Genomic DNA, 27,322 nt, shown 5'->3' with positions numbered 1-27,322 from the left:
CCGTGCATATTTCAGACTGGATACTTGGGGGGGCCAAAAGCATCTGAATAATAATGAAACAAGAATATGAAGAGAAACAAGATCATCTCTTGCATCCTAGTCACATCTTGAGTCACCAGGTTCCTCGTTTCATGACCGTATCAGAAAAAACAAATTCACTGCGGATTTTCCACTTGCAATAACTTCTCACCCCAATATCACAGAGTGAAGCTTAATGAAGTGTTACTGGTCAAGTGATTTCATGCTAACTCATTAATGTTCATGGGCAATAATAACACATGTTGCCATGGCGATGAAGCTTGTCCGTGGGCTCTCACATTGGGAAAGTGAAGGTGGGTGACCACAAAGGGAAGTTTCCTATCCCGTGGAATCAATCTGCAGTTAGTCTCATAGTGGATCAGATGATAAAGTCCTGAACAAGGAGAGAAGACTGACAAAACTGCTCCGGTCGGTCGAGGGGAGGTGAAATGGGGTTAACGTTGCATTCTAGATTATTGCTCTAATATATGTATGTGTGATTGTGCGTGATTGCATGCGTAATTGCGTTAGCAAGCAACTGTGCTTGTCCTAAGAGGCGACTGACGGAATGTTGTGTCAGGCTCTCTGACTTGGTTGATGCATGTCATCGTATCCCAATTATGTTGACTGACGCTAATGATGTCAATCACTGGATTGTCTGGTCCGGACTCATTTATTTATGGACCGCTGTCATATAGCTGGAATAATGCTGAGTGCGGCGTTAAACAACAAACAAACAAAAAACATATTGCTTCAAATTTGGAAATGAAGACATAACATAGAATTCAAGCTGCATGAAGGATGAAAGCCCATCACTGACATTTTCACCCAAAAGTATTTCACTTCACTGATCAGATGGAACTGATGCAAAATATTATAATTCTGCTACGAAATCATAATCATGATAACGGTCACTACCTCTTCACAAAGGGTGCAGCCCAAAACATGGCAAATAATACATAAGAATGTATTTTTACCAGAATTTCCTAAAATGTTTACTTTAACATAACCTTTTAAAGAAATCATAGAGACAGCATCAAAGTATTAGGGCTGGGACGGGTAACTCAGGTACTCGGGTCAGGTGGGTACTGAGTAGGACCCAGGTACCCACAGGACTACCCAGACCCGTGGTTAGTCACGTTATATATTGTTTAATGAAAAAATTGTCTTGAACTGTATGGTTACACTACAATTCACTAATGTTCACATTTCTTTCTGACTATGCACCCATTCCTTCTGATTTTTCATATGGTTAAATAAAGATAAACTTGATTCAGCTTCAGTGTATGAATGACCAGATTGTTTAATACATGCATCTTAATACGTTTTGCCAGGGCTATGCTAACAATGTTCCCATTCGGACATTTTGAGACATCTCCTGAGACCTACAGTTGGTACCTGGGTATGGTCAGGTACTAGGCGGTGGGTACCCAGGTAGTAAACTTGGACTCGTCCCAGCCCTACAAGGTATCACTGTTATTAACCTGACCTTAACTGTCCTATCAATCTTGATCTGTCTCACAGTCCCTGAACCATATTATTTTCCCTTCCTCAGAACCTAACTGTAATGCTACAGTCCACGTGAAGCAAGTCTAGATTTTTCAAAGGTTCTGAATCCCATGTCACTTGAGCTCCTTCTGAATTTATCTAAAATGTACTTGTAAAATGTATCAAAATTATATATCATCAGAGACTAAGCCTCAGTCTAACGAAATTATTGTGGCATCAAGAGTTCCTGTCTGTCTGACATTTGAAATATCACAGAAAAAATATTAAGTAAGAAATGATTGCACAATGAACTATTATGTAACTATGTGCAAGCGTGCATGGATACGTAAATATTCACATTCCCACAGCTGTCCCCAGAAAGATAATATCTCACCGCTAATGGAAAACGTCATCGTATGAGTGAAATATTATTCTCTAAATGTACCATGTGATTAGGAGCAATTTCCATCCTGTAATCAACTCGAAGGCTGAATGTTGGAAATATCATAGAAATATCACTATCAGACCAGGTCATACAATTCCGTGTGGTGGCCTTAATGGTTGATTTATCACTGGATTTTCTGGTCCAGACTCGATTATTTACAGACCGCCGCCATTTAGCTGGAATATTGCTGAGTGCGGCGTTAAAAAACCAACCAACTCAATGGTTGATGTGAAACTAGAAATGATCCATAAAAGTGATACTATATTTTGTATATATCTGTAGGTGAGACAATTCCAGGACAAAAGCTGCAGGCATTGCAAGTGAAAATTGCTCAGACTAAACATTGATTAGATCCGGGGTAGAATAGGTCTTCAGCAACCCATGCTTGTCCCCCATGAAGATCCGGGGTAGAACAGGTCTTCAGCAACCCATGCTTGCCGTAAGATGTGACTATGTTTGTCATAAGACGCGACTAACAGGATCGGGCGGTCAGACTCGCTGACTTGGTTGATACATGTCATCTTATCCCAATTGCATGGATCAATGCTCATGATGTCACTCACTGGATTGTCTGGTCCAGACTCGATTATTTACAGACCACCGTCATACAGCTGGAATATTGCTGAGTGCGGCGATAAACAACAAACAAACCAAACAAACATATATCTGTCCCGATTAATGATTGGTGAAAGTTCTGAGCAAGGGACAGAGAAGCCATAATTTCAATATATATAGCTTATTCTATATACCCTATTCGACGTAATAAGTGCCCCGGCGATATTTGCTAATATATTGGCTAGTGAACTGTCATGGTGACTGATTTACGACACCCATTGTCTGAAGAACATTTGATTGGAAAGGCTCATTACCCTGGAGCCATGACATATGCCTTGAAACATTTAATTGCTGTTATTTATAAGATGCTAATCCTATTTGTTAATCCCCATTTTTGTGTACATCGACCGTCTGCCATCCTGAACAGGATGTGCAAGTATGTCAGTGATGATTTACTGTTTACATTTATATTTATTACTTACTAAATGTCAGGTGACCTTTGCTATATAAGCCTTGGTCCAGAGAGAATAGAGAAAAAGAAAGGTCTTACCCTTAGCCTAGCTAGGGTTAGGCTGGGTGCTCCGGGGCACCTAGACACCAACCACTACCACTATGTGCTGACCTGGCACATAGTGTCTTCTGTATGTTTATATCTACATGTATAAAGTAAAACTGTATATACCGCAAGCCATCGTCTCCAAATTGTCACTTCCTACAGGAACCATACGTCGGCCCCTTGCATGTACGAGTATCCAAATTGTTCATTAATCAACGTCAGACCGCCACGGGTTGATAGAACAATCCCAAATAGCACCCCTTCCGATTGATCAATGTACACAAGACATATTTATTCATGTATAATACGCACTCGTGTGTTTTATGCACCCTTAATTATGGGCAATTAAATTCTGGAAAATATATCTGTCGTGTATGATATGCACAGACTTTTCTTTTGTATCATTTCAGGCTGTCAGCATAAACCACAAAATTTACGATCTTTCAACTCTTTTTTTTCTCACCAAAATTATATTCTAATAAGAGCCCCCTATTTCTAATTTTGAGAGCACCCTGGGCGCTTCATATGTCGAATACGGTAATACTTGTTGACATTTAAACAGAGAAAATGAAGAAAACGAATATGAAGTGTCAACCCTTCAGATAAGCCTCCCTGAACGCAGCCTATTGTCCCGATGACATAATGTAATCAATAAGTGACGACATGAACAAGGGTTGGAAGGAAAAATCAACAAATATATGATGCACTGTGATGTAATATGACTTCAACTGACCAATCAGCATTGACAATCACTGAAGTACACGTGCAAATATGGAAAGCTGTTACAGCGATCGTTCTACACTTGTGGGGAGTATTTGAATATAATTACTGAGTATAAAGAGCTCAGTAGTCCCACACTGTATTATTCTATTGTTTACTGATTATTTACAAACCAAATTACATTGGGTAGGTTGAACTAAAATGTACAAATGTATTTGTGCTGCTCCATACTTTTATTTACTTGGTTTATATTTTTGGGGGGGTTGTCGGTTTATTGGGGAAAAATATTAGCAAATTTAGTTTTGAGGGAAGTGTGTTTAATATTTGGATAGTTACATGTGCATGTCTGGTCTGAGAAGGCTCCAGTCATCTGAATCCATAGACCCAAAATTTAAAAAACGTTGCCAAATAATCAAATCTCCTGCAACCACATCGTCCTGTGTGGAACCATCTGGCTCCATTTGAATGAACCAAAAATATATTAAAAAGATAATAGCTTTGCCCAATAATCAAAGCTTCAGCTTCCTAACAATAGCCCCATATATGTGTTTTATGCCCATATTCCAGTGTATGTAATATATGCCCTTATTCCAGTATATGTGATATATGCCCTTATTCCAGTGTATGTAAGATATGCCCATATTCCAGTGTATGTGATATATGTCCATATTCCAGTGTATGTGATATATACCCATATTGCAGTGTATGTGATATATGCCCATATTCCAGTATATGTGATATATGCCAATATTCCAGTATATGTGATACGTGCCCATATTCCAGTGTATGTGATATATGCCCATATTCCAGTGTATGTGATATATACCCATATTGCAGTGTATGTGATATATGCCCATATTCCAGTATATGTGATATATGCCAATATTCCAGTATATGTGATACATGCCCATATTCCAGTGTATGTGATATATGCCCATATTCGAGTATATGTGATATATGCCCATATTCGAGTATATGTGATATATGCCCATATGCCAGTGTATGTGATATATACCCATATTGCAGTGTATGTGATATATACCTATATTCCAGTATATGTGATATATGCCAATATTCCAGTATATGTGATATATGCCAATATTCCAGTGTATGTGATATATGCCCATATTCCAGTATATGTGATATATGCCAATATTCCAGTGTATGTGATATATGCCCATATTCAAGTATATGTGATATATGCCCCTATTGCAGTGTATGTGATGTATGCCTATCACAGTGTGTATGTGGTATATGCCCATATTCTAGTGTATGTGATTTATGCCATTATTCCACAGTTTGTGATATTTGCCCATATTCTACTGTATGTGATGTAGGCCTATCACAGTGTGTATGTGGTATATGCCCATATTCCAGTGTATGTGATTTATGCCATTATTCCACAGTATGTGATATTTGCCCATATTCTACTGTATGTGATGTAGGCCTATCACAGTGTGTATGTGGTATATGCCCATATTCTACTGTATGTGATGTAGGCCTATCACAGTGTGTATGTGGTATAGGCCCATATTCCCTTGCTTGTGATTCAGGGTGCTGCTGTACGAAACAACCTTAGCCCTAAGACTGTCGTAAGTCTATGTTAAAGGTACCGTATTCAACATAATAAGCACCCAGGGGGCTCTCAAAATTAGAAATAGGGGGCTCTTATCAGAATATTATTTTGGTGAAAAACAACAGAGTTAAAAGATAGTAAATTTCGTGGTTTATGCTGACAGCCTGAAATGTTTATACATGACAGATATATTTTTCCAGAACTTCATTTCCCATAATTAAGAATGCATATAACACACGTATTATACACGAATACAAAAGTCTTGTGTACATTGATCAATCGGAAGGGGTGCTAATTGGGATTGTTCACGTGCCAATATATAACAAATATCGCAGTGGGTGCTTATTAGAGCAGAGCGCTTATTACAACAAATATGGTATGGGCGTTGCGATCACCTTTGCCCTAACATCGCTTTGTACAACGACACCCTGGCCCGTATTCCTGTGTATGTGATGTCAGCCTGTTACGCCGTGTATGTGATATAGACTTGTTTTCGTCACGCTGAATGATTGGCAGACACAACCGACAATGAAATCTACCACCTAATGCTGTCCTAACCACTGCATTATGACGAGCCTGTCCCCAGAGGCCAGTATACATTCAGTATTAATGAGGCTGGCAACATGTCGTGTGTATACAACATCCTTGATGGTGGTGGGAAGCACACGGTATATCACGCTTGTTGTATACAGCTTCCAATGTCACATCCTTGATAGCAACAGGGGATTTGTTTGTTTTGTTTAACACCATATCACAATATTCCAGCTATATGAAGGCGGTCTGTAAATAATCGAGTCTGGACCAGACAATCCAGTGATTGACATCATGAGCTTCAAACCTAACAATTGTGATACGATGACATGCATCAACCAAGTCAGCAGGCCTGACCACCCGATCCCATTAGTTGCTCTTACAACAATAATAGTCGCCTTAAAGGCATGCATGTGTTGCTGAAGATCTATTCTACTCGGATCTTCACGGGTCGATAGCAACATGAGTTGATATAAATCATCAAAACTTAGTGGTGAGGTGAAATTGGGTTTAACGTCGCGTCCAAGATTATTGCACTTATATAGTGACGTGCATGCACGAGTGTGGCTGCTTGTGCTAGTCCGGACTGATTCCGATTTATAGTGCTAGCCAACTGAGATACTATGCAGCAGTTTAACATGAATACCACACTCAGACACAGTATACTGACTCCGAGCCGACCAGTCCTTGTTTTAGTTCCTTAATTCCGAGTGCCAGACAGGGTAACAACAAGTACCATCTTTTAACGTCTTTTGGCATGACGCGGCCAGGGATCGAACCCCAGACCTTCCGCTCTTCGGGGGGACGCTCTACCACTAGACCACGGTGGCGGTCATCAAAACTTAGTAATATTCATATGGGTTAAATAATAAAGTAACTTACATATATATCTTAAAGATCTGATATACATATGGATAACTGAGAGATGAGCATTAGTGAGTGAGTGAGTGAGTTTTTACAGTATTCCAGTCATATCATGGCGTGTTAGCTTAATATGGGAGGAAAGCCCAAAGTGATGGAGGTCTCAGACGTTTACCACTTCGGTGAAACCCATGGCATGAGAATGAACCTAAAAACATAATCGGGCGAACCGACATTCGAACCCACAATCATAGTTTCTGGCGTGCCCAAGGGATGCAACTCTGCACAGCGAACATTATTTCAGCTCAAATAGAAATGGACAAGCTATTTTAGATTTGAAATCCTAATAATTTTGTGGTTATCATCATGGAACAGCACCCTTTTTAACCCTCATAGAAGGAAATCTCTCCCACACACTCAATCACAAATATTTGTGATAAGCAATCTATCCGTAACCGTGATTCATTTAGCTGTAAACACTGCCAACAAATTCCGTCGACAGTCGGACAGTCCAGATCGGTGGGGTTTCACTGCATGTCTGTATTTCAGGGTGAGAAAAGTTGGCAAAGAAACTGTTCTTACCTTTCCATTGGGACTGCTTTTCTTGAATACTCTGCAACACAAACAAAACAGAGTGAAACTAACTGCACACATAACCATGAATCATACAACAATTATTTCATAAATCCTTATCATTCTCTGTCATACCCTACAGAAACCGTCTGACATGTTTTATCTGTAACACGGAGACAGGTACACGTTCCCTGTTCCCATGATGCTACAGTGTGAGTGAGTGAGTGAGTGAGTGAGTGAGTGAGTGAGTGAGTGGGTGGGTGGGTGGGTGAGTGAGTGAGTGGGTGGGTGAGTGAGTGAGTGAGTGAGTGAGTGAGTGAGTGAGTGGGTGAGTTTGGTGTAACACCATTTTTAACAATATTCCAGATATATCACAGCGTATCAGCTAAATGTAGGAGGAAAGCCTGAAGTGATGCATGCTTGTCGTAAGAGGTGACTAACAGGATTGGGTGGTCAGGCACGCTGACTTAGTTGCATGGACAGGAGGGCGGCCGGGCGGGCGGATGAGTGGATGAGTGGATGAGTTGGTGGGTTGATAATTGGCTCTGAGTGAGTGAGGGGGTTGATGAGCAAGTGAGTGAGTGAGGGTGGTGGCTTACAAGCAAGTCACAGGTCTAAAAAACCCGAAGAAGATTTGATTTTTATAAGATTGACACAAAATAAATCCTGTTTTTATATTCCCTTTCACGCCCGAACACCTCCTGCTAATGACATAAGGACAATAGGTGAATCTCGCTCCATGTTCTGTATACCATCATTTAAGCCAATCACTGCACTGATTTATATTTTCAGCCTAAATTCCTTTGAGTTTAATAATACCCTACTGAACTTCCGCGTCCCATCTGCATCCCCATGTTCATATCTACTGTTTGTCCAGCTTACAGCCAGCCTCTGTGGTCTAATGGTAGAGCGTCCGCCCGGAGAGCGGAAGGCCCGGGATTCGATCCCCAGCCGCGTCATACCAAAAGACGTTAAAAGATGGTACTTGTTACCCTGTCTGGCGCTCGTCATTAAAGGGCTAAAACAAGGACTGGTCGGCTCGGAGTCAGTATACTGTGTCTGAGTGGGGTATTCATGTTAAACTGCGACATGGTATCTCAGTGTGCTAGCACTATAAATCGGCATCAGTCCGGACTAGTACAAGCAGCCACGTACACATACACGTACATGCACATCGCTATATAAGTGCAATAATCTTGGATGCGACGTTAAAGCCCATTTCACCTCACCTTTCACCTCACCTCACCTCACCTCACCTAACCTCCAGCGTACAGTGTGCCCGTACAGTTATCTCTGACTTGGTGACTATTGGGGCTATATTCTCAATATTGCCATTGTATTGCAACAGTAGCCCACACTATCATATATATATCAGTGTGATAGAAATAAATAAAATATGTGCAGACAATGTTAAAGTCGGCCATTTTCCTCCCTGTTGCTACTCAAAGCAAAGGGAAGTAACTCTAATCCACTGTTATTGTAATCCTTGCAAATTAACACATGGCAGGTTTGAAATGTGACTGTAAAACTGAGTTTACTGTATAACTAATTGCGACCACTGAAACTATCAATTGTTACGCATACTATCGACGATTCCACAGGTTGTTTAAATTCTTGTTGATAAAGTACATTCATAGAGCAAACAAGTGCAATACATTGAAAGTTGGAAATATTGTTTACTCCTACTTCATATTATAACCGACCCTGTAAGATCCAGGGTAGAAGAGGTCTTCAGCAACCCATGCTTGCTGTAAAAGGTGACTATGCTTGTCGTAAAAGGCGACTCACGGGATCGGGAGGTCAGGCTCACTGACTTGGTTGATGCATGTCATCATTTCCCAATTGTGTGGATCGATGCTCATGATGTCAATCATTAGATAGTCTTGTCCAGACTCAATTATTTACAGACCACCATCATATAGCTGGAATATTGCTGATTGGGGCGTTAACAACATTCAATCACAATCAATCATATAATAACCATTGCCACAGTGTTATTTAGCCACATGATTACATTATACAACAATACAAGGAAGTTCCAGCCCTGTGTAATCTGACACAATCAGCAATAATCCCAGAACACAACACGAAGCTGTTTTCTTGAAAACTGACCCCAAACATATGTTCCTAACTCCAACAATCCTTTAATATAACACGTGACCTTTGTGTCATGTGTTGCAGTCATCAGTGAGGCAGACATCGACAACATTGCAAGCAATAATACCGTTTAGGACGTGGCCGCCTTGATGGAGATGACTGAGCATATTCTCCGATTGAAAACCTATGAAGCTTCTGTAATCTGGCAGAACATGGCCGCCAGGCCCGATTATGATCCAGACTTCATAGCGACCAGCAGAGGCCTACTGTCTACCTCGGCCACATGAAAGGGGACATGAATATGAGGTATGTAAACAGTTCGAAGACAAATCCTTTTACATGGATCAAAGAATCTCAATAACTAGCATCAGTCAGCAATAAGATCAGTCATGATAGATGTTTCAATTGTCAATGAGGAACAAGTTGATGTATAAGTGAGTGAGTAAGTGGGTGGTTGGACTGAGTGAGTGAGTGAGTGAGTGAGTAGATGAGTGAGTAGATGAGTGAGTGAGTGAGTGGGTGAATGAGTGAATGAGTGAGTTGGTGAGTGAGTGAGTGAGTGAGTGAGTGAGAGTGAATACCCACATAAAGAATTTTGTCAGTTTAGAAAGTAAGAAAACTCAGCTGAGGGTTGCGTCACCTCCTACCACTGAGCCAGATGCCCCTAAATGAAAGTATCACTACCCTTTACACAGTGTACTGCAATGGATACTGTATATCATGAAATCCCCAAATTAATGCGAATGTCGAAACCTGGCCTAAAATATGTCATGAAATTTATGCGAGTAGCCCTGCTTTTTGAATCCCAAAAACTAACCAGCAAAGGATAACATCCAGAAAAAGTAAAGAATGATGGATTGAATAATATCATTTTTTATTTTCACAAACTTAACTGCAACTGCTTGACATCTGATCTAACATCTATAAAATATAAAGCAGGAAATCAAATATTCAAATCAGATAGGTCAGGTCACCGACCAAGACTGTGCAGGCTTCAAATATTGGTATGGAAGATAGTGCAATCCTTTGACGGTAACGAACAATGTTACGTCTCTCCCATGATTGCTGTTATTGTTCTGGACATTTTCACAATTTGGAATGAGTGAGTGAGTATGGTTTTACCCTGCTTTTAGCAATATTCCAGCAATGGCACAGCAGGGGCACCACGTTGGGAATCGAACCCGGGTTTTCGGCGTGACAAGCGAATGCTTTAACCACTAGGCTACCCGACCGCCCCCACAATTTAGAAGCAGTGTTTTGCTGTAATCATTAGAATATTTGACAATGTTTGCGACTACAAACTTTATGATTACTGCTTGATCAACTTTTTTAAACAAACTGACCACACTTGACGTAGAACTTGGTGAGAATCTCTTTCTAAATCCTGTGCACAATTACACTGTCTATTGTGAGCTTTGTCTCCAATATGTCCACAGAAACACGTGACACTCAAGGGACAATCATGCTTGGCAAGCCCAGTCTAATATTTTGTTCAATTGATTTCCAACTCCACACTTGATTTCCTATTCAATTCAATTCAATTCAAAGAATTTTCCTCCCTGTTGCCACTCAAAGAAAAGGGAACACATTGCAATTGCATATCAGTGGAGAAATGAACCCAGCTTTCCTGTTACAGGACGTTACTCAACCACTAGGCTAAGCTACCACTCCTTTTAGCTGTGAAGATAACCTAAAGAGAATAATAACCTTGAGTGAGTGAGTGAGTGAGTTGAAGGTATTGTACCCCATAGTATGTGACTCTATATCCACATCATGGCTGGATCAGACAAACCAATGGGTAAAAGCCACTTGTAACAGTATTCCAGTCATATCCTGGCGTGTCAGCTTAATGTGGGAGGAAAACCCGAAGTGAGACGTTTACCACTTTTGTGAAACCCACGAGCACGGGTATGGTGCTACCAAACCTAGAAACATAATCGGGGCAAAACGGGATTTGAACCCATAACATATCTGATGCATAACAATGTTGGCAAGAATCCACAAGACTGCCCCAGGTTCTGTCTGTGAAACAACAGTGTCTCTTTAAACCAACGACGTGCAAGAGATGAAACAGTTTTTTAGCCAACTCACCTAAAAATATAACATTGTTACACATCACAACACTAACCATTGTCGGGTAAGAATCGTAAGATGGTCGCATAAAATAAATACACCATCATTTTGTGCAGATGATGGGAAACAGTTTCTTGGGTGACAGGTGCACAATCATGTTGATGAAATGCAGGTGAATTGGTAACAGGTGTGTAGATTACAGGTGTGTAGATTACAGGTGTGAAACCAACCAACCTTGTCTTGATGTCTGATGACACAGAACCTCTGGTTGCCTTGTTGTGAGACTTAGATTTGGAAGGCATCGAGATTTTTGGTAACAATATTCCAACACGTGCGACTCCAAGCTGATGAACCTCGACAGGCAAATGGCCATGGAAGCCACTTTGCCTCTTATACCCCAACAATTAATCCGCATCGGGAAATCATGCACACAATCGTGTAATTGTCATGGATGGCCTCGCCACGTGCTATTAACCCCACAACTGCTGTCAACCTAGCTTACCAGACACATATTCCCTAGAACTGACTGGCATGGGTTAATCCCGTTATACAATGCTCACATGGTTGTCCACATGTTATACACTATACTGATCAAGTCAGCAATCAGGCTGAGGAGATTACAAATATGGTCACGCACCCTGTAATAGGATTTCGTCCCCACGTCCACAGTCCACTGTTACTTGCCGCATCCACAACTCGGCACATATTGGCATTGATTCCTTGGACGTCCAACCCAATCCAGCTACTTCTCATCACAAATTGCCCTTTCGTTCAATCAAATTAAGAAATGAAAGTCATAGAGAAGTGTCGACCTTTGAGGAAAGTGTTGATAACTCCAAGGTTGTGGGAGTGATAAAAGTTTGTCTGCCCCACTGGAGGACATGTCGGAACAGGAAGGAAGCTCGCTGACTATCACAAAGACATCACCTTGGTTTGTTTTCCATCCTCTTTACTCACACAGGATATGTTCATAGTTTGTTTGTTTGTTGCTTGACAACCTACTCAGCAACATCCCAGCTATATGACAGCGGTCTGTAAATAATCGAGTCTGGGCCAGACAATCCAGTGATTGACATTATGAGCATCGATCTACATAATTGCGATACGATGACATGCATCAACCAAGTCAGCAAGACTGACCACCTGATCCGGTTAGCCACCTCTTACGGCAAGCATGGGTTGCTGAAGACCTATTCTACCCCGGATCTTCACGGGTCTCTACTGAAACTTGACACACAGCATATAAATCACGTGGCACCTGTTTTTTGGTAAATTTCACTCGGCCCAACAGGGACTGGGTACCAGGTAGCGGGAAATGTGAATGAACACCTTCTCGTATCTAACGGGCAATGTATACTGCCCAGGGAGCTGAGAGTGTGACAGGGATAAAAGTTGTGTAGCACCACGAGTGAGTGAGTGAGTGAGGTTTTAAGAAACTTTTAGCAATATTCCAGCAAAATCACGGCAGAGGACACCATATTATTAACCCAGTCACTGGATCAGTGCGCACGCAACAATCGTTCTCAGCTCCCTTGGGAGTATACAACCAAGGCTGCCTGTTAGGTGCTAGAAGGTTAACAATCACATCCTACCGGGTACCCATTCCCTGCTGCGTGAGCAGAGGCACATTCCAAACAAAGTCACTTGCCAAAGGGGACGCCGTCATATAGCTGGAATATTGCTGAGTGAGGCGTTAAACAACAACCAAAAGTCATCACTTACCCAGTAGAAACACAGACACTCATACTGCAGTGGTTAGTACAAATTGACTGGTAACAGAAGTCACTAACAGCTTGTCTGAATACCTTTAGAAACTCAACATAAAAAGGCAATATGACATTTTTCCTACTTTTGCCAACCATTAACATCCTCATAGCAGAGCAATATGAACAATTCATATGAAACAGGAAGCAAGCGTATTTGACAGTTTATCCAAAATAATCTCTATTTTGTATGGGTCATATTTGATCAAAGATATTGTTTATATAGTCAGTACAAGCTCGTACACAAAAATCCAAAGGACTTAAGAAGTACATTTATATGCGCCAGATTCCATTCACCAAGTGGATGCTCATAGCTCTACACTTTTATTACCCCGGTCAATGGATCAGTGAGCACTCGATTTTCATTCTCAGCTCCCTGGGGAGTATACAACCCAAGCTGCCTGTGAGGCGCTAGAAGGTTAACAGCCACATTACCATCTCATCCTACCGGGTACCCACTCACTGCTGGGTGAACAGCAATTTAACAGCAACAGCAATTGTTGTTTTTTAGACCTTTCATTTTTTTATAAGTTGGTTTACAATAACTTTGACTAAAAACAATGTTGGTGGTCATACAAAAAAATATTACTATTCCACTGGATTACTTTTAAAGCCGCACTAAACCCAAATCATGAGGGTACTTGAAAAATAATTAAAAGCAAAAATATATTTGGACAGTGGACCAACAATAGTACTTAAGATATCTATTCTTGAAGACATAAATAAAATGAACAATTAGAGTCACTTGGTACACTCTAATACCCAATAACTTACATCCTGTATACGTAATTTTCCCAGAAAACTCACACAATGGTCCTATTCTAATTGCTGAGTTTCTTCTTCGTCATTGATAAGGCCATTGATCCAGTTACAAAACAATAACTAGTCACACCCATGGGTTGTCATGGAAACGGTAAGGAATTTTTCCTCTTGGACACAAGGACATTTGAAAATCTTTATGATAGGTTATTTTTGGGTAGAAACTCTAAATTTGTACAGATAACTCATATATTGTTTGTTTTTTTGTTTTCTTGTTTTTCAAGAGTCAACTGTGTTCTGTGTGTTACCATGGTTACCAATCATTAGAAAATTGACTGATATGTTGGAAATACAGTTCTAATCTATAAACAGTGTTAGAGCTGCGACAATCGTGAGTGAGTGAGTATGGTTTTACACCTTCTTATGAAATATTTCAGCAATATCACCATTGGGGACACCAGAAATGGGCTTCACACATGGTTGGTTGTTTTTGTTTTTTTGTTTTACACAACACTCAGCAATATTCCAGCTACATAATGGGGGTCTGTATATAATCAATTCTGGACCAGATAATCCAGTGATTGACATCATGAGCATCGATCCACGCAATTGGGATAGATGATATGCATCAACCAAGTCAGTGTGCCTGACCGGCCGATCCCGTTAGTCGCCTCTAACGACAAGCATGGGTTGCTGAAGACCTATTCTACCCCGGATCTTCACAGGTCCTTCGCACATGGCACATGTGGGGAATTGAACCCAAGCCTTTGGTGAAATGAGCAAACATGTCAACCACTAGGCTACCCCAGCTCCCCTTAGTCCATGTTAAAGTATAACAGTCAAGTAAGAGAGGTGTCTCTCTCTCTGGACAATGGTGAGAGGGAGGTGTAGTGGTTATTGTTCAACACATTTAGCCATATTCCAGCTATATGACGGTGGTCCGTAAATAACCGAGTCTGGACCAGACAATCCAGTGATTGATATCATGAGCATCGACCCACGCAATTGGAATCGATCACATGCATCAACCAAATTAGCGAGCCTGACCACCCGATCCCGTTAGTCGCCTTTCACGACAAGCATAGTCGCCTTTTGCAGCAAGCATGGGTTGCTGAAGACCTATTCTACCCCGGATCTTCACGGGTCAGCCATATTCCAGAAACATGCCGATGCTCTATATACAATCATGTCTGGACCCGAGAAACCATTATGAACCATGTCCCGAGTGAGTGAGTGAGTGAGTGAGTGAGTGAGTTTTAACGTTACATCGGCAGTATTTCAGCCGTATATCGTGACAATTCCGAGCAAGTGGGGTTAGATAACATGCAACCTACAAAGTCCCCTTATCCATCTGCTCTCCTCATACAACAAGCATTGCTAAAACTGGAAGAGCCCAGAATGTTGGGTTAGCGAGTGAGTCTGGTCATTTTGACAGTGGTCTTATTTCATAAGGCCAGGTCAATCTAACAGTGGTCCACCCCTTAATGATCAGGTCAATCGGACAGTCACAGGTCCGACCCCAAATAACTAAGTCAATCTGACTGTGGGCCAACCCTAAATGATCAGGTCAATCTGACAGTGGACCTACCCAAAATAACTAGGTCAATCTGACAGTGTTACGACCCTAAATGATCAGGTCAATCTGACAGTGGTCCTACCCTATATGATCAGGTCAATCTGACAGTGGTCCACCCCTAAATGATCAGGTCAATCTAACAGTGGTCCACCCCTAAATGATCAGGTCAATCTGCAAGGGGTCAGACCCTAAATGATCAGGTCAATCTATCAGTGGTCCACCCTTAAATAATCAGGTCAATCTGACAGTGGTCCACCCGTAAATGATCAGGTCAATCTGCAAGTGGTCCGACCCTATACGAACAGGTCAATCTAACAGCTGTCCGACCATATTCGGACATGGCAATCCAATGGTCCCAATTGGCAGAAGAGCTACAATCTTGCACAGCCATTGCTGCTGGAAAGAGGCACTTACAGGCTAATACTATCAGAGATCAGGAGATAACATTGTCAATACTGTCATCTACCTGACAATCCCAGAATTTATAGCATGTTATTTATTCTTTAAGACTGCTAAGAGGATTATCACTGATTATGAGCATGTGGTGTTCGAGGAGCTAGATGAGGCTTGATAACATCCTGATCAATATACTGGAGTTCCAGTGTGGTGACTTCTCTGCTTTCAAACACTCAAGACATCCCATGCTTGGATGCATGGGCAGGTGTCTAGTGTTTTCACTTAAGGAGTTGATAAATACGCAGAAATTGTTGAAGTTGATGAACAATGATCTCGGTACACATCAGTCTGAGGTGGCACTGTTGGGTACACTCGGGCCAATACTAATAAAAATTGTCAATTGTCTTGATACACAGTGACGTTGAGATAACTGAAATATACATGACTAAGCGATAGCTGTCATAATTACACTAGCTTCAGCAATGAGATAACTAGAAGTCACTATGAGATAACTGCCACTATGAATGTCGCTGTGAGATAACTGCCACAATGAATGTCACTATGAGAAATATGCCACACTGCATAATGAGATAACACTTCTAGCCATTAGTAAACTACACGTTACAAAGAGACAAGAGCCAGAGAATACTAAGTTATGAGAAAACTGCTGTAGAAACACTAGATTCTACTGCAAGATAACTGTCATAATTACACTAGAGTCTGCTGAGATAACTGTCATAATTACACTAGAGTCTGCTATGAGATAACTGTCATAATTACACTAGAGTCTGCTATGAGATAACTGTCATAATAACACTAGAGTCTGCTATGAGATAACTGTCATAATTACACTAGAGTCTGCTATGTGATAACTGTCATAATTACACTAGAGTCTGCTATGAGATAACTGTCATAATTACACTAGAGTCTGCTATGAGATAACTATCATAATTACACTAGAGTCTGCTATGAGATAACTGTCATAATTACACTAGAGTCTGCTATGTGTTAACTGTCATAATTACACTAGAGTCTGCTATGAGATAACTATCATAATTACACTAGAGTCTGCTATGAGATAACTGTCATAATTACACTAGAGTCTGCTATGAGATAACTGTCATAATTACATTAGAGTCTGTTATGAGATAACTGTCATAATTACACTAGAGTCTGCTATGAGATAACTGTCATAATAACACTAGAGTCTGCTATGAGATAACTATCATAATTACACTAGAAACTGATATGAGATAACTGTCATAATTACACTAGAGTCTGCTATGTGATAACTGTCATAATAACACTAGAGTCTGCTATGAGATAACTGTCATAATTACACTAGAGTCTGCTATGAGATAACTGTCATAATTACACTAGAGTCTGCTATGAGATAACTGTCATAATTACACTAGAGTCTGCTATGAGATAACTGTCATAATAACACTAGAGTCTGCTATGAGGTAACTGTCATAATTACACTAGAGTCTGCTATGAGATAACTGTCATAATTACACTAGAAACTGCTATGAGATAACTGTCATAATTACACTAGAGTCGGCTATGAGATAACTGCTGTAAGTCCACGAGACTCCACATGGGTCCAATTGTGTGGATCAATGCTCATGATGTCAATCACTGGATTGTCTGGTCCAGGTTCAATTATTTACAGACCACAATCATAGAGCTGGAATATTGCTGAGTGTGGTGCTAAACAAGAAACAAACGTAGGCACACGACTGCAACTCCCATGACTTGACTACGGCAAGCCCATGGATCACTTCCCAAACATGACACCACGACACATGTAGGTATCTTCTGATCACACTCTCACTCTACCACAGTTACCATAACAACAGGAGACTGAATCAATAGCCCAAAGCATATTCCAAGATGAGTCTCATTTCCTGGCAATGAGAGAGGTTGTTTTCTGTTTCCAATTCCACGTTCAACATTTTTGCTCCGGTCCATTTCGCATCTCTCTAAAACATCTTCCGCAACTGATAAAACCCACATCTCTCACAATTCAGCTTCTAAGGCCCTTCCTTCCCCGGTCAGTAATCAATGAAGATTCCACATCGCTGATGTCCATGTTTTTTCTGCTGATGATGAAGACAACACTTAAAGATGCCAATTCATCCATCACGTCTAAATGATGTGTCAGCTGATGGAATATTTCAGGTCAATCGTCTCCGCCTTCCACTTCAGTCATGAAGATGATCACAATGGAGAAGTCATGCCCTCCTTAACGGCAAAACTCTTCATCGATTGTGATACATGAATGTCTTCTTTAGGATTGTGTCAACACTGTGTAGCTTGTCGTGATGGCCTTTTACAACCACTGGTACACCCAGTATTTGGGCCAAAACCCTATCTCACTTGTAGTCAGCTTGATGTGGGTTGGTTGGTTGGTTTGTTGTTTAACATCGCACTCAGCAATATTCCAGCTATATGACGGCTGTCTGTAAATAATGGAGTCTGGACCAGACAATCCAGTGACTAATGTCATGAGCATCGATCCACACAATTGGGATCGATGACATGCATCAACCAAGTCAGTGAGTCTGACCTCCCGACCCTGTTAGTCACCTCTTACAACAAGCATAGTCGCCTTTCACAGCAAGCATGGGTTGCTGACAACCTATTCTAACCCAGATCTTCACGGGTATGTTTTTGTATCCAACAGTGGGCCTGTCTGATACCAGCATTGTCAATTTTTCTCAACAGCGGTGTATTGTACAAGTTTTACTGGTGTCTAAAACGCTGCAAATGGATGTGCAGTATTAAGTCTCATAGGCCTTCAGGGAATCTGTGAAGTCCTTATATATAAGCTTAACACAACTATGATTTTAGGGTTGCAGGCATCGTACTCGTGCTTGTGGGTTTTAACCAAAGTAGTCAGCATCTAGGACCCATATCACTTCAGGCTTTCCTCCCACATCAAGGTACCTGTGAAGATCCGGGATAGAACAGGTCTTCAGCAACCCATGCTTGACATAAAAGGCGACTACGCTTGTCGTAAGAGGCAACTAACGGGATTGGGTGGTCAGGCTAGCTGACTTGGTTTATGCATGCATCGTATCCCAATTGCATGGATTGATGCTCATGATTGTCAATCACTGGATTGTCTGGTCCAGACTCGATTATTTACAGACCGCCGACATATGGCTGGAATATTGCTGAGAGCCGCGTTAAACAACAAACAACAAACAAACAAACAAACAAACAAATAATGATAATACTCGTATCAGACCCCACTGCTGGATACAACGGTAATACAACATTGATGCAAAGGCCTGCTGTGGAGGCCCAGTGCTCGTTGTGGAACCTTGGCTTCGTACAGCACTGCACGTGCAGGTCAGATCATCCCCTGATCAGAGTCCTCCAAGACTCTGAGGAAATGGAAACCATTTACCAACGAGAAACTTTTCAAGGGAAAAAGCTATGGCACTGTGCCAGAGACGTACATCGTCTTACAACAGCAGACAACATCAGTGGAAAGACATCTCTCTGAGTTGTAACATAAGAGACAGGAAACTACTTATAAATCTAACAGCCTCAATGTTCACTATCCCCCCAAACAATAAAATCTATAAATTGTCGACCTGAGACCGTACCAGCTATCTCGAGTTAATTACCAAAGATGAAAATGTCCTATGACCTGTTAACATGACAAATATACATCACATTTACGTGGAGCAGAAATTAATAATTAAGAGAGTTGCTTTACCATGGAAGTGCTCTTGCCAGCATGCTTGTCTAATTACATGTATAGAATGTTCCGTCTGGGAGTCACATAAAACAAGCAGTTGTTGGGGAAGTAGTTACTTTCCTTAATTACTTACAACTACTTCAATTACAACTACTTCCATTACGTGATGGACTGCACACACACACACACGACTAAAGTAGTGAGTGAGTTTGGTTTAATGCTGCTTTTACAGTATTCCAGTTATATCACGGCGTGTCAGCTTAATGTGGGAGGAAAGGCCGAAGTGATGCAGGTCTCAGACGTTTACCACTTCGGTGAAACCCACGAGCATGGGTATGGTGCTGACAAACCTAGAAACATCGGGGCGAACAGGGATTCGAACCCACAATCACAGTTTTTGTGCCCAAGGGACACAACTCTGCACAGCTAATCGCGGGGCCTTAGACGACACGGCCACCTGTGCCCCCCAGGACCAAACCATTGAGTATTTTATATTCCTCCATATATTTTCAACAAATAAAGTGTGTGTGGACACATTGTAAATTTATAGTGCTAGTCCACTGAGATACCATGCCATAGTTTAACATGAATACTCCACTCAACAGTATACTGACTCTGAGCCGACCAGTCCTTGTTTTAGCCCCTTACTGCCAAGAGCCAGGCTGGGTAACAACAAGTACCATCTTTTAACATCTTTTGGTATGACGCGTCCGGGATAGAACCCCCGACCTTCACCCTCCAGGCGGACACTCCACCACTAGAACACTGAGGCAGTGTGTCACTTCCACATAATATACATAATGCAATGTTGATCTGGTTGATTGCAGGTCATCTTGCCCTGATGACATGGTTCATTGCTCATAATATCAATCACTGGATTGTCTGATACTGATGAATTATTAAAAACTCAGGGTTGGTTGGTTGGTTTGTTGTTTTACAATTCAGTGATTGATATCATGAGCATCGATCCATGCAGTTGGGATCGATAACATGCATCAACCAAGTCAACGAGCCTGACCACCAGATCCCGTTAGCCACCTCTTATGACAAGCATCGTTGCCTATTAAGGCCAGCATGGGTTGCCGAAGACCTATTCCCGGATCTTCACAGGACTAAAGCCTCAGGGGATCCCTAGAAGAAAACAACTTGTCTGGAAATGTCAAGGAACGAGGGGTCACTAATCATTTTTGAACAATGCACATGTGTCTTAATTCTTGAAAATAGTACTCTTTTTAAGTTTTAATCATAAAATAAAACAAAAATTATACATGACCAGAAAAATATTTTCTGTCAATAGCAAATGTTGTCCATTATTAATAGAGACAAATAAAACAAAAGGTTACGTTATATTCATAGGATTCTACCCACATTCCTTTGCAACAATTTTCGGTTGTGACTGGAGTAATCGGAAAGTCGACACATTGTCCGTCGGTGTTTGTCCTCATCCCATGATAACGCGACACACACACAGAGGCGTGTTTCCATGCTCATGACCACAAACATGTTTTTAAATCTAACAGTTTTCTTTTTCATTGTGTGTCTATTTGATCAATGCTGGTGCATATGTACCCAGGATAACATCAGATTGTTTGCCACAGTCCACTCGTGCTTCGTCTATTCAGGATTGTTGATCTGGGACGTAAATTTCTTACAAAACCCCAGACAATGAAAACAAGCAAGTGCAGTGGCAAATAAGACAACATCCCCGAGCATCAATCTGAAGCGCACCAGAAACAAGACTTAAGACAAGCACACAATACCAACCTGAATGCAACATTGGGATGTCTATCATTTGCGTACAATGTTTCTCTTATCTAGTTCCCTGTGGTCTATGAGCTACATTCCATTATTAATCAGCTGCTATGTTTTTGATGATTTCCCAGAGAGAGCTAAAAGCAATTTACTATAATGAATCTATACTACTCAACTATATAAGCATTAGGCTCAATAGCCATGTCATAACCGACCCTTAGCAAACATTGAGCAGTATACACACACTTGACTAAAGTGAGTGAGTGAGTGAGTTGGGTTTAACGCCACTTTTAATAGTATTCGAGTTATATCACGGCGTGTCAGCTTAATGTGGGAGGAAAGCCCGAAGTGATGCAGGTCTCAGAGGTTTACCACTTTGGTGAAACGGGTATGGTGCTGACAAACCTAGAAACATAATCGTGGCGAACCGGGATTCAATCATAGGTTTCTGGCATGCCCAAGGGCTGCAACTCTACACAGCGAATCGCGGCACTTCAGACGACTGGGCCACCCGTGCCCCCACACACTTGACTGAAACACTTGGAGATAACACCACACACTCAAATATATTTGCCTGTTATCCATCACCTGTCTTGTTTATTTTTTAAAGCTTTTTTGTTGTTGTTTACTTTAATCTATCACACAACCTTTCCCCCTGAGGTGATACCCTATCTGGCAAAGTAGGCCTGGCTGCTAGAAGTATTCAATAAGATATCACAAATGGGAAGTAATTGTCGTATCTCCCCATTCCACAAGCAATATCAGGGATTTATCAAGGATTCCAAACTACGTGCCCTTGGCAAGCAAATTGGGACAAAATCTGTGGTACTGTTCAACATTTGATTATTTTAATGTTCTCGTTTCCATAGATTTTAGGATATGAGAATTTTTACTATTATTTGATTGAGAAGTTGGGCTGAATATCGGTCTCTTAACAGGTTAGGATAAATCCATGCATGCTCCAGCAGGCCCAGCTGTGTTCCACAAATTGAATGAAATAGGCTACGCCCACTAATGGACTGCTGTACCTTGATTGGCTGATAATATGATGGGCGGGGCTCGTGTTGCATTACTGCGCTTAACAATGTCTCTGATTGTGTACTGTTGTCTTGAATAGATTGAGTGTTAATCATTAAACAAGCAGTTTGTGAAGTTGTTGAAATATTTATTTACAGGAACTGACTCAGTATATTTTTGCATTTATAGTTATAAATGTTAAAACTGGTGTTTACACGTTTGCTGTCAACCATTAAATAAAAACAGTGTGTGTGTGCTGCATTATGTTTATACAGATGGAAATTTCCTTATGCTGAGTAAAAAATCTGACATGGGTTGTCTGAACGCTGATTGTATTTCTGATCAGAACAGGACATGGTCGTTGGTTCGCTGTCCAGAGTTGCACCCCTTGGGTGTGCCAGAATCCTACGATCGTGGTTCGAATCCAGGTTCACCCCGATTATGTTTCTGGGTTTGCTCATGGGTTTCACCAAAGTTGTGAATGTCAGAGACCTTCATCACTTCAGGCTTTTCTCCAACCTTAAGCTGGGTGCGGCCATAAACAACAAACAAACAAAATGTTCAAAGCTGTACTAAACCCAACTCACTCTCTCATATCTGAACAAATATATCGGATAAATGTTGCATACATGTTTAACTTATTTTCAAGCAATGCAACATACGCTTCTCGATCCTACTGATATTATCTGCAACCTTCTTAGTCTGTAGGTTTATTGGATGCAATATTCAGGTAATAAAGGTAAAACTTACATTTAAAACAACCTTTAATTTCAGGAAATGGGTTTTGATTACAACATGCAGAGCTGATAAACAACATGATGCTGTATGATGTTATATATTTGGCTTTGTGTTTTTGTTTGCTTGTTGTTTAACGCAGCACTCAGTAATATTCCATCTACATGACAGCGGTCTGTAAATAAATCACATATAATACGCACTCGTGTGTTATATGCACCCTTAATTATGGGCAATTAAATTCTGGAAAAATATATCTGTCGTACATAAACATTTCAGGCTGTCAGCATAAACCACGAGATTTATCTTTCAACTCTTTTTCTTTTTCACCAAAATAATACTCTAATACAAGCCTCCTATTGCTAATTTTGAGAGCGCCCTGGGCGCTTATTCCGCCGAATACGGTATTGTCAGTGCAAGATATTAATCAAACAAGATTTTCTACCGAAACAGATTCCACTTGGCGTAAGGTAAATAGTAGTGGAAATTATTCGAATGGACCACTGAAAATCAGTGATGACACCAGGTGTTCGCGAAAAGGGTAAGCATTTCCTGCCCTACCGGTAGAGCATGTCCTGCTCTACCGGTAGCACCCGCCATCCATGCAACTTGCATTAAAAAGTATGTATATATTGCCTGCCGCAGCACAGCACTACTCCTGCCATGCAACATCAGCCTCTAAACATCAGCCTCTAAACATCAGCCTCTAAACATCAGCCCCTAAACATCAGCCTCTAAACATCAGCCTCTAAACATCAGCCTCTAAACAATAACAGTCACAAGCGCAGGACACTGACAAGGATTATAGGACTGAAACCTTAGGCTTAAAAAAAGAAATATTTCCACTTTACATTCAGAGTTTCATCCTTGTATTGCCAGACTTGACAACTGAAATTATACTATAGGAAGTTCAATGTGTGCGAAGTTGTTTTGTTGGTATTCTGCCAAAAAACTAAAACGTGTTCCTACATCACCATCATTTTTAACTAAAAACATAAGTTCTACATCTCTCTTCACTATTGAGACGAATGTGCCCATGAAACTTCTTAAAAAGTACACATCCTTCCAGCTAAGAACCCTCCCTGCCTCACACTGTGATCGGTTGTCAGACTAGCTAACAGTCTGTCAATTTACTGCAAGACCCATGTCAATATAGCTCATATCCTATCAGGGGCGCTGAGTGCTCTTGTTATACCAGAGGGGCAGGATAGTGCCATTCCGACACTTCCCTTATTCCCTAATGGCAGGGTAACTTCGTAAGACCCTAGTCTATATTATGTTGTGCCATGAAAACTGTTAACGGCACTGTAGGCAAATGTATGCTGTCGTTCCCTGAAGATTCAATAATTGAACACTTCAGCGTGACCTTATCACTATCAGTGCTGATATTGACCAATGAAATCGTTCATTATCACATAGTAATGTCTTTGACCTATGACAATAGATTTTCAGATGATGCCTGTTTTGATCAGCATCAGTCAATACATCCCTGCTGCATCTACTCAACATCCTCAGTGAGTGAGTGAGTGAGTGAGTGAGTGAGTATGGTTTTACGCCGCTTTTAGCAATATTCCAGCAATATCACGGCGGGGTACACCAGAAATGGGCTTCACACATTGTACCCATGTCGGGAATCGAACCCGGGTCTTCGGCGTGACGAGCTAACGCTTTAACCACTAGGCTACCCGACCGCCCCTTGGCCCTTTCACGGGCAGTCTGGTAGCTAGCCATCACAGCGTTCACTCGTGATGCCAAAGTCCCTGGTTCAATTCCCCACAGGGGCAATGATGGGTACAATGAGGAGAGCTGATTTTTGGTGTCCCCATTTGTGATGTTACTGGAATATTGCTAAAAGCTGCTGAAAACTACACTCACTGAATAGGTCTTCAGCAACCCATACTTGCTGTGAAAGGCGACTATGCTTGTCGTAAAAGGCGACTAACGGGATCGGGTGGTCAGGCTCGCTGACTTGGTTGAAGCACGGTCATCTTTCCCAATTGGTGGATCGATGCTCATAATCACCAGATTGTCTGGTCCAGATGCGATTATTTACAGACCGCCGTCATATAGCTGGAATATTGCTGGGTGCGGCGTTAAACAACAAACCAACCAATCTCTCTCTCTCTCTCTCTCTCAAGAGACAGGCTGCACGTGGATTTCTGAGAGGCAAAAAAAATGCCTCATACCCGGCTTTGAAGCAAAAAGCTGCACACTTTTTCCAATCCAATTAAAGTCACTTGACATAGCACAAGTTAACCTCAGCTCAATCAAACAGCTGTTTTCTATCAATTTTGAAGAATTCATATTAATTCTTTTACAATGTCATGTTAATAAGATAAATTCATTGTAGCAGGATCACGGGGGTACATGGGGTTTTATGCGTCCCTCATTAGGTTTTATATTCGATTCGATTCGAACCCACAATCATAGGTTTTCTGGCGTGACCAAAGGACGCAACTCTGCACAGCGAATCGCGGTGCCTTAGACGATTGGGCCACCCGTGCCCCCCGTGCCCCCCGTGCCCCCTACAGGGATGACAAGTAAGAGAGTGGACTTATTCTAACCTAGCTCTCTATGGAGTTTTTACATTTTACAAATATCTGTCTTTTCACCTGTCACTGGACTTAATTACAGGTAGTTACAGGTATCAAAAAAATAATCACAATCCCAGTTCTGCCAATCAAGAAAAGCCGCCTCTAAAGTCATGTGGAATGCTCAAAAGAAATGTGAGGACTTCGCTGAAAGGTCGCTCTAATTGAGGATATTTCGACATAAATCTGACACAAGAGGAACCAGATCGGGACCACAAGTCAACTGATGTTTACAAGATGGATGGTTTAAAGTGAAGCAAGTCATATCGCAACTGATAAGGTCATCCCTGACGTTTCAGGTCCATTCAAATTATCGCCAAATTATCCCTTAACCATCAAGGCCTCATCCTCCCACTTGGGTTAATCACAACTTGGGAGAATACAACCACATTGCCATGGAAACAAGCAGTGATTTATTGGAAAACAAAAGCCAGTTTAGTTGAAACTCTGACATACAACAACAACCCCTAATAAATATGTCGTTAATGCTGCCTTCAATAGCGGGTCGTGACAGATAGCTTTCATGTTGGTGAACATGGCTTCTGCTTGTAGAAGATCCTCCCCACCCAACAGATCAGTCTGTGGCTATTTACAGTGAAACACCCGAACATTCCCTAAACTCCATCATCAGAACATCCACACGGTAAGCTCAATGTCCACTGTCAATATCGGACAGAGATTTATATGATTCACTGCTTCCCTCGTAACATATTGAGCCTAATGTTCGAGGTGGAATCTCTCACACAGATATCTAAAAAAATGTCTTAATGTAGAGTTATCTACCCCTGCTCAGAGGCTGTTCTTAGGTTAAAAGTCTACAGCAAATGTCAGTAAATATTCCCAAATTGAATTACAAATTTCCAACACACGTGCAATCTCAGCTTCATAATTCCTGATTAACCTTAAAAAACATATCGAAAAGATTCCAGCAACAAACTTTGCAAACCAAATTCCCTTTTTATCGGGGCCTGGTTATCTAAGAGTTCATCGACACTTGGCAGTAGATGGTGGGTCCTTCATTAGAAGGAGGCCTGGTTTTGATTGGGGATGTACCATTGTGAAGAACACATGGCGCCATGGCACAGATTCCCACTATTTAGACCCATTACCATTCACTGGGACCAGTTCATTACCATAGTAATCATGGTGATGGGGTTCCTGATAGCGCCAGTACCATAAGTCCAAGACATCGCATAAGTACTTTTGTTATTCTGAATATGTTAACCAACATTACCAACAGCCAGATAACTTACATTTAAACTCATTTTCACTTTGAACTTACTTTCGTAACATATTGTAGATCTTTGGGGATTAATTTTAGAGAAGAATATTTACTCTGAATACAATTACAGTAACTGTTTGTTTGTTGTTAACGCCACACTCAGCAATATTCCAGCCTATTGTCATATAGCTGGAATATTGCATAATAATATTGAATATGATCATAATCAAAATCATAATCAAAATCATAATAATAATACATGCAATTATATAGTGGGAGCTGATTTCACAGATTTTCCGGCAGACT

The 27,322-nt window shown here is 41.1% G+C and overlaps 1 protein-coding gene across 2 annotated transcripts in view; it reads right to left on the bottom strand.

Moving 5' to 3' along the window:
- The window catches only part of LOC139447240 (arrestin red cell-like), a 106,551-nt gene that overhangs the window by 53,973 nt on the left and 25,256 nt on the right, over positions 1–27,322 (bottom strand). For both annotated transcript variants that reach the window (XM_071228500.1, XM_071228501.1), the window contains exon 2: positions 7,333–7,363. In XM_071228500.1, coding sequence (XP_071084601.1) covers positions 7,333–7,363 — 31 coding nt within the window. The remainder of the gene's footprint in view (positions 1–7,332; positions 7,364–27,322) is intronic.

The sequence above is a fragment of the Haliotis cracherodii genome, unplaced genomic scaffold, assembly GCF_022045235.1.
Source record: "Haliotis cracherodii isolate W230 unplaced genomic scaffold, xgHalCrac1.p SCAF_7, whole genome shotgun sequence".
In the NCBI taxonomy this organism is placed as follows: domain Eukaryota; kingdom Metazoa; phylum Mollusca; class Gastropoda; order Lepetellida; family Haliotidae; genus Haliotis; species Haliotis cracherodii.
The sequence above is the reverse complement of the archived record's forward strand: the minus strand, read 5'-3'. Positions and strand labels throughout refer to the sequence as shown.